The sequence below is a fragment of the Sesamum indicum genome, linkage group LG8 (assembly GCF_026168435.1).
Source record: "Sesamum indicum cultivar Baizhima isolate 11 linkage group LG8, ASM2616843v1, whole genome shotgun sequence".
In the NCBI taxonomy this organism is placed as follows: domain Eukaryota; kingdom Viridiplantae; phylum Streptophyta; class Magnoliopsida; order Lamiales; family Pedaliaceae; genus Sesamum; species Sesamum indicum.
In genome coordinates this window covers 28,913,327-28,928,577 of record NC_142664.1, presented here as the reverse complement: position 1 = coordinate 28,928,577, position 15,251 = coordinate 28,913,327, and the positions used below count along the sequence as shown (strand labels likewise).

Genomic DNA, 15,251 nt, shown 5'->3' with positions numbered 1-15,251 from the left:
CAGGTCAGGGTGGGCCTCGGTTCCGTGCCGGAGTTGGCGGTCGGTCTGACCGCCACTCCTACGCTTGAGTTGAGGGGCTTCGTTGGGGTATTTGTTTTAGAGTTTTTCTCTCGAGGAGTCCAAATTATTTAGATTAATATTTAATAATTAATCCAATGTGTCTTCAAATGTGTACGAAGTTGGTAGAATCTGAATCTAATAATATCTTCCAGGAAACTGCTGAAGTTTAACAACACAGCACACTTGGATATTTAGCCACAGAAGCTTTGCCAGTCCCACAAACAAATACATTGAACAATAACCAGCATTTTTATTTTCGACTGTTGAGAAAATATTTACAAACACAACCAACATCAAGATGCCTTGCCATGTCCACAACAATACACACCCTACTCCAGCAACCAAATTTCCAGCTTCTTCCTCAAGAGGTTTTCTTATTTAACAAGGGATCAGAAATGACTTGCGGCTCGAAATCCGGCTTCACGTAACGACCAAGCAAATCTGCATACATTTCATAACGGGCGGTCATACGAAATCCCCACTTGTCCTTAAGTTGCCGGCAGAGGTTGAGATCCATGTCCGATATCAGCAACCCGTCCCTGTGATGGGATAGAGATGGGGTACATGAGGAATCGGGGGCTGATATATAGCTGGAACCATAAAAATGTCCAAAATCTGCATGCTGTGGCTTCCCGTCTCCTGAGGTGAATGGATTAGGGAAGATTTCAGTCCCAACTCGGTTGATTGCACAAACAAAATAACTATTTGCTATTGCTGCATTGCGTGCCTGCAGATTTGTTCAGCATGGTCAAGCCAATGATGTAAAACGAAAATGATTGAATACCAAATCAGGTGATTATTTTCATACAAGAACCTAACATTTCCGTATTTATTCTAGGTTTAATCATACTGAGACCCCTAAGGTTTAACACTGAACCTCCTATTTAAAACTGGTCAAGGGAGAATTGTAATGCAAAAGAAAAATTATTGTTAGAGGCGTCAGCATAGTTTCCAAAATCACGAGGTTTTCTCGTAATATGTGCAAACTTTAGAGGATGAATATGTGGTTATCAGATTATTTTTCATTGGTTATTAACAAACATTACATTTTTGCATCAAAAAGAGCAAAAAGAGTATATTGGTGCATTTAGATGAAGATGTAGTAAAAAGAAAAAGGGAAAAAGAACAAGGGATACCTCAATGGGCCACATTGGTTCACTTAGTTCACCAACAGTTGCTGAAGGATTAAAGACAATCTCAGCACCATTTAATCCGAAACCTAACCAGTTCAGAGGATGATGTCTTCCATAACATATATTGATGGCAATCTTTCCATAAGCTGTCTCAAACACAGGATGCCCAGTATTTCCTTCCATATAGTATGTACTTTCATTGAAGTCCCCAACTCTAGGTATATGATTCTGCAAACACCATTACAACAATGTTCAGAACTGTTCACTCAGATCCATAGAAAATTCACGCTAAATTCACAATTGTATCAGTATTACCTTTCTATGCTTTCCGATTATGTTACCATTATTTCCAATTACTACAGCAGTATTCCATATTGTCTCCCCATGTTTAATATCCCTTTCAAGAATAGGACTAATAATAACCATGTTGTATTTCTGAGCAAACTCTTGAAGAAATTGCGTTGATTCTCCATCTACTGGCTCTGCGAATTCACACCACTTCTTCTCACGAGTGCAAAACGCAAATGGCATCATCCACGCCTCCTGAAATAATAATTTCATGGTAAATCTTTTCCAAACCAAGATTAATTCATAAAAGCCAGTAAGTTTCATAGCAGAATACCTGTAGGCATAATATGTTGACTCCCGAAGTGCCTGCAGCTTCAATAATAGGCGCCAATTTCTGAAAGATGCCCCTTTTTTGGTCCAACAGTGGTGCTGTTGTTGGAAGAGCAATAGAATTCTGAATCAGACCCACCCTCACGATGCGAGGTTCTCTCAGCGACTCCTTTTCAGCAAGAAAAGAAAATGCCTGCATTCGGGAAGAATTAATAAATCAAGTGGTTCTTTTCAATACTTTTAACTGTAATTAAAATCCAAAAATTTGTGAAGTTCCAACACATTCAACAATATAAAGAAAGTAACTCTTGCTTTGCTAGGATTCACTAGAATTACGTAAGAAAACCATGTAAGAAATAACGTAACCATTATTTCCAAAAACGGGATCAAATATACCTTGATTATCCTATGAACAGGCAAGCGAATATGTATATAAGAACAGTACAATAAGTCAAATCTTTGTTGCATACTTCAGATGCATGCACATCATGGCATGTGAACACAGAGGAGCACTGGACCAAACATTAAGTACTTTAGAGTTTTCTTGTTTTCATCAATCTTCGTGAAAAAAAGAACAATATCAATAAACCATATATCTCAGAGAAGTAGGATACAGTTTTTGGTATACAAGGTTTCTGTGGGATTTATCTACTCCCCCCAACTAGACTCAAACCACAGCACTAGCATTATCCCTTCAAATTATATAAGTGTTTAATCAAAGTAAACCATTCCATTGGAAAAGGAACATATGCCACTAATCTAGTTTAGGCACATCATCAACAAAAATCCCACAACCTGTGTTAGTCATAATTCTTCAAGACTCACATATTGAGAAATATCTCTCTGCCCTGATAAGAAAAAGAACTAGGAAACTACATTTTACCTGTAGATCAAAATCATGCTTTGAAGAGAGGGACTTGGCGGGCTCAGGGATAGCAATAGTATCAAGTGCTCTTCCACAGTTTAGCCCAAGAAGTAATCGGCTGACTTCCTGTTACAAAAAAACAAAAAACAAAAAAAACAATTAACATCATCTTGCAAAACAGTGCGAACATCTCAAGTGAGTCCATCTAGGTAGAAACGATCGTTATTCATATGATGACCTGTACAATCCCCAACTCAAAATCATATCAGAAATACAACAAACGAGTAGACGGATTCAACATAAAAAATTCAATCAGTAACCAAAATCATAAAATCGTCGTTTGACTTACCAACACAAGAACCCACTCCACCCACCAAAAATTAAATAACTAAACAAACAACGATAATTTGACCTGAAAAAGCTGGGGAGAGAGTGAAGATTGGAGGAGTCGGTGCAGAGAATCGAACCCACAAATGGAACCGTCTTTTGCCATCTCCTTTCCCCCGTTTTCTACACTGATTTCATCTCCCCTTTTCTCCATTTCTTTCTCCTATTGGATCGCGCGAAGACGAGTGCGTTGATTCGGATGACCTGATCTGAAAAGGAGTCTGTCAGTTTGAATAATACATCAATAATTTTTTCCCATGAATTATATATCTATATATATATATATTATATGCCACCCATTTGCACGGAATCCCACACAAGATTCCTCATTACCTACTGATAGCTCAATACCCATCTCCCAATAATATAAACCAAAGCCAATCATCGTCTTTCCATTTCTCAAATATATTTTAGAGAATTTTTTGCAAAGCTCTCAATTTTCCTTTTTGTCTTTTTGAATGTTTACTAATGAGTTTTGAATTGTTCTTATGGTGAATTTTAATGTTTTAAATTCATAAAAAAATTTAGCATCTTTTATTCAAGCTAGAGATTGTGCCACACAAATTTATTTAATATATTTATATAATTATATACAATTAGTCCTATATACTAAATATAATTTTTTATTATAAATTTCTTTTTGTGTGTTTTTCTTAAAATAAATGAAAAAACATGCTAATTATCATGAACTCAATTAATGTACTTTCATTTTTTTTTTATTTATTTTAGGTGATAAAGTGCATAATTGAATGATACGAAAATTAACCCCCAAAAACAAAATAATTTAATTGATAATTAATTTCTCGTATAGGGATAGCTTAGTTTGTACACATAACTCATACGAACATAAATATTTTAATCAATTCTCTTTCCATTATATGATTGTCGTTGTAATTATAAGAAATATAAATAAATAACTTATTAAATAATTCAACTTTAAACTTGCATGAACGAAAAATTTATAAATAGGTTGTTATTTTTTTTTTTGCGGTGGGGAATAAGTATATCTATAGATATTTCAATAAAGTCACGTTTTGTCAACAACAATTAGTTATTTTAAGATCCTCCACATTATAAACAATTATCGACCGAAATACACTCGATATCTATACATAATTTAAATTTTTGGTATATTTATTTAATCAAATAAGTAGACGAAAAATTAAATGAATAAATTATCGAAATTAATAAAGTGAAATCAATATGAACTTACATGCACGCAAAAGTATAATTAAGTAAGAGTATATTTCAATTTAAATAAACTGTAAAAGCATATATAATAAAATAGGAATACGGTAAATTTAAATAAATGTCACTGTGGACTATATTTTACCACATATGAAAATGCAACTTCATTTTTGTTTCTAATATATATTTTCTATTTTTATGCTTCCAATTATTTTAAATTTATATTCATTTTTTATATTTATATTTCTATAAAACTTTTATTAAAATTTCTTTTAATTTATTTATTTTAAATAAAAAAATATGATAATTTTTAAAATATAAATTCAAATCGACTTCGTCAGTGGCCCACTTTCAATTAAGCGCTAAGTTAGAATCAGAAATTGGGGAATTTCCATTTCTTGAGGAGCAGGTGAGGTGTAAGAATCTTGTAACAGTACCCGCCCGACGACGAAACTCGCAAATTCTCCTTCATCATTGAGCCTCGAATTTTCCAGCAAAGTCATAGTTGCCGGTGAAGGATGGAGGGAGAGAGCTCGCATGGAGGTGGCGCCCACGCCGTGTCCGGGCCTGATGCCACACAATCTCCTTCGGCGTCCGCCGCCCGTGTTCGGGCCAGGCCCGACTCTTTCTTGATAGCCTGCAGATGCTTCAGCTTCATTACTTCTTTGGCCGCTATCCTGTGCATCGTTGTCAATATTCTCTCTGCTGTCCGATCCTTCAGGAACGGATCTGATGTAATGTTATGTTCTTTATCCTGCTTAATGCTGCTATAACTTCATTATTGCTCGAGGTTTATGTGTGTTGAGCATTATAATTTGTTTTTGTCTAGATATTTGATGGGATTTTCCGGTGTTACGCTGTGCTTATAGCTGTATTCGTTGTCGTTGCCGAGACGGAGTGGGAATTCGTTATGAAGTTTTGGAAGGTTCACTCTCTTTCTTTATCTATATCTTAACGCTGCTTTTTTACCCCCCATATTGTGCGTGTATATATTGGCATTTTGAAATGGTGAAGTTTTCCGCTTCAGCGTAGGCAGGAAGTCGTCATTTTATTATACTTTTGGGGTAATTGATATTGTTGGCGCCTAAACTTTAATCTTGGTATTTTGTCACACACCATTCTTACACCTATCTAATACATACATTCCAATAGCGTGATTAAAGCTAGCAGTTAAATTACTGGAACAGTTTATTTAATTTATAGGTTAGGGGGTAATGAGTGCTTGATCGGGAGCAGATTTGTAGTTCTTTTTCTGAATCATTGTTGAAGTCCTAGTGGTATTTTAAGCTTTTAGACCCAGATGTCTATCACATTGGTTAAGCCCATTTATACACACATGAAGCAACTGAAAAACTTCTTCGCCAAAGCACGCCTTATGTTCCCATAAATCATTGTATATTGGTCAGGATGTATTTATTCAAATTCATGCTGTGTTTGATTAGAATGGGTAGTTGGAGTCAGTGAGTGGGGTTCCTGCTGAAAAAAGATGACTCACTAGTTGGGTAGGGAAAGCTTGTGAGCTGAACGCTTTATGGCTCTTTTCAAGTGATCTTGAATGTTTGCTTCTTGTTTATGCTATTAGGTTGGCCTTAGGAAGGCTTAATTGCTAAACTTCATATACCACTGCTGAAAAGATTTAAAGGTTAGTTTGATGGTTTCTGAATAATGACAATAATTATTTGCTTCACATATCCAAGCTGGTGAATGATATGCCATTTCTGGTGTTGGATCTATTAATCTGAACATTGCTGATTTGACTAACCATACAATAATTTGATGGGATAGGGTTGAAACACTCAAGCAGCTTTTGCAGAGAAGATCTATATTAGCGTTCTCTTAAAAATCTGTTAAAGATTACTTGAACTGTTATTTATGTATACCAATCCATGTGATCATGTATTAAATCTGCGCAATGTGTTGCAGGTTCTGGAGTATTGGGCAGGCAGGGGAATGCTTCAAATCTTGTATGTCCAACTTTTGATTAAACATTTGAATAAAGCCAAGATTTCTTGAGTAACCTTGATTAACTGAACTCCAACATAGAAATTCTGATGTGCTGATGCCAAGTCTTTGACAACGTTAGCTGTTAGCTAATTAACTATCTCCAGCGTAGATTAGTTTAAATCTGGTTGTGATGTTGGTCTGAATCAATCACCCAGATGCCCCCAGTTTTTTGCTTGTCTGGTGGCTATAAAGACCAAGGTTCAACTTGGTAGCTGGTGCTGCTCATATCAAATAGTCAGTAGAAAGAAATCAGTCTGCAGCATTTATATATTTACATGCACCATAAATGCAAAGAAATCAAATTTCACTCGTATCATCCCTATTTATATCTTCGTTCACATGTTTAAGACTTGCTTCTAGGTTGTTGGAGCATGTACTTATCATATTTGTGGTTTTTAGTGTTGCAGTGATGACCAGAGCTTACCCTGAGTATTTAAGGAACCATCAAGAGCTTTTTCTTCTCCAGAGCATAGCTAGCTACCTGCTCCTTGCATGTGGCGTGGTTTATGTTATATCAGTAAGTTCAGATACCATTGCACCTCTTACTTGGCAATAGTTTACTCTCAGATGTCTTTTGTTTGTCCGGCTTACCTTCATATTGTGTTATGTCCATATTTTTCCTAATCTCTCTAGTGGCTATGTACTCGTGCATATTGACTTCTCTTGCTCGAAAATGTGGCCTGTTCCTTTACTTACAATCGGTTTAAGGTCCATTTTTCTAATGGTCTATTAGGGAATATTGTGCATTGGCATGGTCAAGCGTGCTCGCCAGAAAAAAGAAATTTCCAGGGAGCAAGCGATAAGGGATCTTGAGGTAATCCTTTAAGTTGCATTATGTTAAGAACATAAATTGACCATTAAGATGCTAGTTTGAACAATAAGAAAGAGTAAGTTATGTGTGAGTGGGTTAAAAAAAAAAAAGAAAGAGTAAGTTATGTCTTATATATTGTTGTTGCAGTGTAATTTAAAGCTGTATATTTGATCTCTCGACAATATTCTTTTCATTTTTTTCCAGTCTATTTAAACAATAGAATATGGTTACTGGTTTCCGCAGTCCTATTTATGTTTTAACTTGACAAGATTTTGCCCTCTTCCTCCCTTTCTTGCTGGCTGACCTTTGACTGATACTACAAAGAACCCGCTGTTTATCTGGAAGTTAAAATTGCAATTTGAAACAAGTAGAAGTAAGTGTTACTCAACTAGAGAGTGCATGACCTAGAGCGCTCATTATTTTACACCCTAATTGATTCTAGTTCCATCTATAAAAGAAGCTTGAGAACTGCCCCATTATTTCAAAACTTAATGGGTGGATAATTATGCTGTTTTGAACTGCTCCCTTGGCTGTGTAATGTGAAGTTTCTACCACCAATTGTTTTCCTTGCCTCCGGCTTTTGATTGATTGTATTTATGCCTTCTTAGAAAAAATACTGAAAGTTTACATTGAGCTATCAATTGCAGGATCTTGAGCGTCGTAGAGAAGAACTTGAGACATTGTTGCTCCCACATGCTTGATCGAGTCATGGCTATGGGCAGAGAAAAGCTGTACTATGAACCTGGCTGAGCAACATGTCGCAATCCCTGATCCCACTATTCGAACTCTAACAACCACAAATTTAGTTCGAAGAGGAGTTTTTATCTAATGATTGAATCCCATTTTGGAGTCTGTTGTACACTGACAGAGACTTTAATCGGCTATATTCTTAGATCATAGATAACTATGTCGAGCCATCACCCAGTTGTATGCGAAGAATGAACTTTACTTGAGATTGTTTTTAGTATATTCAAATTTCAAATTGATAAACCACACCAGAGTACTACTGTCTCATTGACCATAATTTCCTCTAGTGATAAATATTCCTTATATAACTACTACCAAAAAAATAAAAATAAAAAATCATACATATGCTTAATACACGACAACATACGCTGTGATTTTTCACAGAAAATGAAACATCTGCATAGACTTCGCCAGACCCCAAATTTTGGATTCAATTTTTTTATTTAAGTCTATTGTATTTAATATATATATATATATACATATTATCTATATAAAATTGATATCAGAAAAATTTTATACTGAAATCGAAGTTGAAAAAAGAAAATTATGTTTTTAATGATACCAAAAGAAGCTACAATAGAAATTAACTTCGATTTTGTTTTATTATATTAAAGTTAACTGGTGATAAAAATATGAAAAAATTGTATAATACCCCCTTGTGTCATGCTAAAATTGCACAAAACTTATCTGTGTTAAATAAATAACCATAAAAGACTCTGTAAATTTTAAAACCCTGTAAAAAAGTCCCCCTCCGTCCAAAACTGACGGAAGTTGTTGTACACACGGTGGAAATGAGAGTAGAGGCCTTTTTTCTACCCTATTTCAGCTTTTTTGGTAGTGCAATGGTCCAAAATACTCTTCTCCTCCACTACATATACAATTTAGCATCTTCCTACAAACATACTACACAAAAATAGGGTTTTAAGGGACAAATGTCGAATTTGTCCCTTTTGTTTGAATATAAATAATATTATATATTATTAATTAAATTAAATTATTATTTAATTTAAATATATTTATAATACTTATTTATAAAATATACTGATCAATATAAAAATACTTAAAAATTATATCAATTTTTTTAAATTTATATAAAATGTTATATTAAAATTATTAATATATATTTAAATTAAACATTTTATATTTTTATTATTTTTAAATTTTGTTAAATTAAATAACTTCATTTGATATAAATAAAAATCACTTACAATATTATATATTACTAAATAAATTAAAATATTATTTAACTTAAATATATTTTAATATTTATTTATAAAATACACTAAGTAAATATAAAAATACCTAAAACTTATATAAAATATTATATTAAAACTATTAATATATATTTAAATTAAACATTGTGGTATTTTTCAGTTTTTAAGAGTTGTTATTAGAATTTGTATGCCTTAGTTAGTGAAATAGCAACTTTTAGTCTACTAGCCGTTGAGAGTGTAGTTGTGAAACTGCATCTTCCTTCTCGGTGAGATACAGGGGGAATGAAATCTATTTCTTGAATCATGAAGTTTCAACTTCTTTTCTGTTCTTCTTCTTCTTGACACTTTTCTTTACCAAGAATTGTTGAATTATGTGGCTGGTGTTTTTTTGGGGTTTCTTGAAAATGTTCCGTTAACCGCCGCGTGTGGTTTTGAATTTTTTCTTGAAGTTTTGCGTGGAGATTCCACCATTCTTTGGCTTATAATTCCTTATATTACTCGCGTCTTGCTTTTCAGGGAGGTCTCGAATATGAACCCACTTTCTTGTTTTTAGTTCTGTTATGTAGGGTTTGCAATTGCGAGTACATTATGCCGCATGGTTTCTTGGTATGATAAAATAACCGGTTCCCTTTTTTTGTTTAGCTTTTTTTTTCCCCATGTTTTCTTGTGGTGACGTTAAATCTTGGAAATATCCACAAACGAATTGGTGTTGTTTACAAGACTTTACGCCATTATCTCTAATTTTCCTTTGAAAGGATGTTCACTGTCGTTTCTGCTTTTTTCATTTCCCTGTTTTCATGGATGTGTTTTTCTATTATTTTCATCTTTGGTTAAAGAAAACTTTGCGGTCGACAAATTGTTGTGAACTAGATATGGTTCTTTTTTCTCTTTTTGGTTGCAGTGAATTAAATATGATATTGCTGGTGCCTTGTGGTTCTGCTACAAAAATGAAGGAAATATTCTAGTGTTTTCTATTGTCAGGTTCCAATGCCTCTAGACTTCTGGGAAAAATGAAGAAGATGGCACTTTCATTGTATGCCCAGGTGACTAATTAGCTTAGTTTATATTTTTCAATCATTCTTAAAGCTTATCATATGTATCTGATTCATAATGTGTGAAATCTGAAAGCCAATTTACAATTGAATTGTACATTTTGCACTTGTTCTTGCAGTCATGTATGTGACGTGTTGCCAATTTCATTTATTCTTAATGCTAATCAATGGTTAGGCTAGCACTAAAACCATGTTCTATGGGTCGACTGCCATTGATTGTGATTGAAGTTGGCTCTGGGAAAATTTGTTAGATTATATGTAGCTCTCGAAATGATTTTATGGTTGAAGAATTTCAGTCCTCCACCTGTGATTTTTCATGGTCATCGAGGTCTTGTTTTCTATGTACTTGATTATATAAACATGTTTGCTAGCCTTCTCTCTTATTGATGACCTAATGCTTCTAGCTCTTATATGAATATTTGGTGATTGTGTTCTTTTTTTAAACTGGTGGCAAGGTGTGCAGGCCGTGGATTAGTTTGTAATCTTGGTGTTTGGCTGATCTTCCCACGATTGGGATGGGAAAGAATAGAAGTTTTAACAAAATATGACTGCTGGTCTTTAATGGTTCCATGTTTATCTTTGCAATTGTAAATGGTACAACAATTTCTTTCTATGTCCGAGGCTAATTTTTACAGAATGGCTCAGCAGACTGTTTAAGTTTGAATTAGCTGAGGATTCCCTTGTTTTGGAGAACTACGGACACTCATGATTTCTCTTCGGATTAGCTGCATTAGAGCGCCTGATAATGTTCACAGGATGCAGAAATTTTCTCCTCGTGGGACATTGCTGGGAAGCCGATTAGCACCATTATCCACTTATGGCCATCTAAACCATTAAAGGTAAGAGAACATCACTTTGCATCACCTAATCTGATAACAACTAGTAGCTGCACAACTGCCACAAATAATGATTCTGTAGTTTCTTCTTTTGTTTTTCTCTTATAATCTTGAAGAACAATTTTTATTGGTAGTATTGAAGAAATTACCTTATGAATGTGCTTAATTTGTTTGATTGGTAATCTAGATAGAAAATCTGTTTGCCTAACATTGAACCTAAGTAATATTATTTCATTCTCTGTTTTCACTGGGCACGTACTGTGGGCAAAGAATAACTTAAAAGCTCTTGTCTATCTATCGAATTTTAGATGTTGATTTTTCATAGAAAGAAATCTGCACTTCTTGAAATTCGATAATTTCTGACTCTTTGTTGCAAGATTTTTACTTTTGATGTTTCTTTTCTAAAGTTCGAAAACTTACAACAAACTGCAAACCCAAGTTCGGGGAGTTTTATCTTCAACTACTTAAGCAAAAATCAAACAACCATTGTCTATATATGTTAAGTTTGTCAATTATACCATGGTGACGGTCTTACAACTACTCGAAGGTAATGGGAACTCATGCAGTGACAGCTTGACTTTAATCAACATATGTGTCACTTTCTGAGCCATAAGTAAGTTTTTATTTCCTACTATTATCCTTGTTACCATCAGTTTCAGCCTATCTCCTAACTTTATATGTGTGTGTATATATTGGACTATAAGGGCCATCTGTATGTTGTCTTTCAGTTTGAGTTTAAAAATCTGGCCGAATTGATAGGCCAATAGAGCATACTTTTTTAAGTGCATCTAGACAAGTTTCTTGATCGTGAAGTACTCTTGCCATGTTGTTTATGCCTTTCGATTGGAGAATGCTATGAGCAATGATTTCAGTCAAAGGCGAACACTATGGCACCCAATGATTTTCATATCTCAGTTTCTTTAAAATTTTGTCTTAATGCATACTATATGATATGAAGGCAATATCTGTTCTTTTTTTCGGCGAGTCATAACACATATAGCATGCAATTACAGAAGGTTATCAACTTACATGAGAAATTGTTTTTCGATACTATGTGTAACATGCATTTATTCGATTGTATAAGTGAAGCATGTGAGTGAGTATAGGTAATCTACACTCGTTTATTAGAAGGCTGAGGGTTGGAGTCTAAATTTGGTTTGTCAATTTTGTGCGAACTAAAGTAATCTCATATTCTTAAGAATTGTGTGGAATCAAAAGGATTGAGTAGGAAATTTAAATATTAAACTGAAACACACATGGGCTAGAAAAAGTATGTATTTTGACAATATTTAGAGCTTAGTGGTGGCCGGTGTGGCTATATTTTTCTCTTTCTATTTTTCTAACTGAAAAGTAAGTCATGTTTTCTATTCATTCTTCTCTGTCAATTTTTTTGCCATATTTGAAAGTCAAGATAAAGGTGAAACCATTGCTTTTATACTTTGTAAACTTCAAAACCTAAAGCTCTGTCTGGTTTCTGTGAAAAGTTCAACGTTATCATTGTTATAATTTGGAAGAGATAGGAATAGCAATTTTTGGGGCATATTAGAGTATGAGGATGCAATTGGAGAGTTGAGTATTAAATTGAAGAACGAACTTCCATTTGTTTTTGTAAATTTATCTTGGTTTATTCGTTGTGTTGGGTTTTGTTCATGGGCTTGCATTAGAGTTTTTTGATGTCATTTATTTATAATTTTGTGTAATTATACACAAATATCATGTTTATTCATGTTGTTGACATCTTCGACTTTGCAAGTGTATCACATAAAATTTTGTTGGAAAATCTTTATTGTTCAATCATGTACTGTTTTATTTGTGAACTTTGATAATGGAACACTATATCAAAATATAGGATGGTTGTCTACATGCCAATTTTTATTTTTTCCCACTGAGATTTGGTAGTTGGTACGTCTTTGTCAATATATATAATTTGCAAAATTGTGAAACGATTTTAAAGAACATGGAGTTTTGGTAACTATAATAGTCTCATACATGAGAAATCATATGATTTGCATTTGAGGAATTAACTATAGTCTATATTTTACAAATTTTTTTTGTCTTATCAAATGCTTTTGTTTTCTAAAATACTGAATTTTTACTACAAGCTTTTTACTTGCATATGCATGAATTTTGTCCAATTGCTAGTATGAAAAAATGTTCTTCCACCATCAACTCTTTTGTTTTCAAATCAGCACTGATTAGATTGCACAATTTATTTATTTTTTTTTTAAAAAAAAACTCTATAATTTGTATCTATAAATATATAAGTAATGAAGTATAAAATCTATGTAATAATTCTTTTTCTGTAAGTGCATGATATGGTCGCATATTTAGACCTCCAAGAAAAACCATATTTTATTGTTGTTGTAATGAAACTAAATATGAATAGCTTTTATAATCGTAAAAAGTACTTTAAAATCATTCATTTGATTAAATGGATGAAATGTCACATTTGTAAAAAATGTTTTATAAGTTTTTGAAGACGCTAATTAACAAGAGACATTATTAACTATATTAACATTTGCCATTATAAATATACACCTATTTGAAAAATAAATTAATTAAATTGGCATGTAGACAACCGTTCGATATTTTAGTATATGATGTTTTATTATTGATGTTTACAAGTAAAATAAGTTGTGATTTGTACAATAATGATTTCCTAGCAAACTTTGTTGTGGGGCACTTGCAAACTTCATCTGTCAATAACATGAATAAATGTGGTGTTGTGTAAAATTTGTACAAAATTTTAAATTTATGACAACGAAAAATTTCTAAAAAAGCAAATCTTGGAACATAACTTAACACAAGAATAATTGAGAATAAATTTGCAACATCAGTGGAGAATTGTTCTCCAATTTAGGCTTCAACTCTCCAACTTGCGTCCGCAGTATTCTCTAAGGCCTCAAAAGATTGTATTCCTTCTCTTTCTAGATTATAATAGCGAGAACGTAGAGCTTTAATAATAGAAATCAGGGGACTTTTGGTTTTTAAAGTTTGCAAAGGGAAAATGCAATGGCATTAAACTTTACTTGATTTTCAGATATGAGAAAAAAATTGACATAGAGGAAACAAATAGGAACATGGACTTATTATTCAGTAAGAAAAGTGAGAGAGAAATGTGTAGTTACATAGGTTATCATTTGGTTTTAAATGTTGTCAAGGTGCATCCTTTGAGCCAGCCAATGTGTGTTTAGTTTAGTATTTAAGTTTCTTACAGCAATCTTTTGAACGCCCACACAACTCTTAGGAACATGAGGTTATTCAAGTAAGCACATATTGCAAACCAAATAAAGACTCTAAACGCCTCAGACTTAATGGACGAGTATGTAGAGAGATTGCATGTTTTTCTCATTATTTTCTTTTTGATTTTTACAGGCTGACATCAGATCGAAAGATTGCGATTGGAAGTCGACATACTTGAGGAAAATGGCTTTCCGTATAACACCTAACGCTATTGAAGACGATCTCAAGTTCTCAACACAAGAGCTTTTCCTAATTGTACGCACCAGTATCCACCTGATGAGTTCAAGTGATTCTGGATACGAGGCTCTCGAGGACAGATGAGGAGTCTTGCCTACTGTAAATTAGAATATTTTGTTAGTATTTTATAACTTTTCTATATTAAAAGTTAGGCGCCTTAGAATTTTGAAGTCATAGTCAGAAAGATGTAAAAGAAAGGTTTCTCCAAGAAAATGCAATCCCACGTTGCTTTGACATGAAATTTTAATTTCCCATCCAATCTTTTTTGCCTGGCTGCCAAGAGGTCTTTAAATTCCATGAAATTGCAAAGGCACTAATTTCCTGTATAAGTCAACTATTCCATGTGGATGGCACACTAATTCCCTGCATCAATTCCAAATTTGCATATAAAATGCTATTGAGCCAAAAACAGACAAGAAAATCAGGCCCTGCTCCATTCAACTTGTCAAATTTTCGAAAGGACTCACACAAGAGAAACTTCCTTGTCTATTTCCTCTTATTTTTTTCTATTCTTTCCACCTTCTTTTCGTCACTGCACCACACTAGCAACGTCCTCCCCTTAGAAACCACACATATACATAAATTTCTCATCTCCAAAAATATATGAAATACTGAGAGTTACAAGGAGTGAGTTTGTGTAACAAAGTCCACGTGTTGTAGAATAAATGAGAAATACTAAAAGAATTTCGTGTTTTCCCTCTTTTAAGAGCATATGAGTTTGATTCTGATCAGAATATCTATTCTCACTTTTGTGATCTTCTTTTTGATTTCTATATCAAAACAGAAGAAAGTATATATTTCAATCATCTTCCTCCAAACTGAGTACAGTAGATATACGTCACATCTTGGCCTCAAA

General features: G+C 33.6%; 2 protein-coding genes and 1 long non-coding RNA gene across 6 annotated transcripts; 2 read left to right on the top strand and 1 right to left on the bottom strand.

Moving 5' to 3' along the window:
* Window positions 1-290: 290 nt before the first annotated feature.
* BETA-UP (beta-ureidopropionase) lies at window positions 291-3,541 on the bottom strand. 3 transcript variants are annotated; one of them, XM_011089650.3, is made up of 7 exons: window positions 3,397-3,541; window positions 3,089-3,272; window positions 2,695-2,802; window positions 1,816-2,004; window positions 1,509-1,736; window positions 1,197-1,421; window positions 291-787 (listed from the first exon to the last, which is right to left on the bottom strand). In XM_011089650.3, exons 2-7 carry the CDS (start codon window positions 3,215-3,217, stop codon window positions 422-424), a joined length of 1,245 nt encoding a protein of 414 aa, XP_011087952.1. In that variant the 5' UTR covers window positions 3,218-3,272; window positions 3,397-3,541; the 3' UTR covers window positions 291-421. The 3 variants fall into 3 exon arrangements, with proteins under 3 accessions (XP_011087952.1, XP_020551987.1, XP_011087951.1); XM_020696328.2 differs by having other exon boundaries at window positions 3,089-3,267; window positions 3,397-3,526; XM_011089649.3 differs by lacking the exon at window positions 3,397-3,541 and having other exon boundaries at window positions 3,089-3,389.
* A 1,078-nt stretch (window positions 3,542-4,619) lies between these two features.
* Window positions 4,620-8,059, top strand: LOC105169281 (vacuole protein). Its single transcript, XM_011089648.3, has 6 exons — window positions 4,620-4,985; window positions 5,081-5,176; window positions 6,175-6,215; window positions 6,655-6,772; window positions 6,989-7,069; window positions 7,714-8,059. The coding sequence occupies exons 1-6, from the start codon at window positions 4,770-4,772 to the stop codon at window positions 7,765-7,767; spliced, it is 606 nt and encodes a 201-aa protein (XP_011087950.1). The 5' UTR covers window positions 4,620-4,769; the 3' UTR covers window positions 7,768-8,059.
* A 1,240-nt stretch (window positions 8,060-9,299) lies between these two features.
* LOC105169280 (uncharacterized) lies at window positions 9,300-14,636 on the top strand. 2 transcript variants are annotated; one of them, XR_016066636.1, is made up of 3 exons: window positions 9,300-10,918; window positions 11,463-11,528; window positions 14,291-14,636. It is a non-coding gene; the product is annotated as an uncharacterized LOC105169280 (long non-coding RNA). The 2 variants fall into 2 exon arrangements; XR_016066635.1 differs by lacking the exon at window positions 11,463-11,528.
* Window positions 14,637-15,251: the final 615 nt, after the last annotated feature.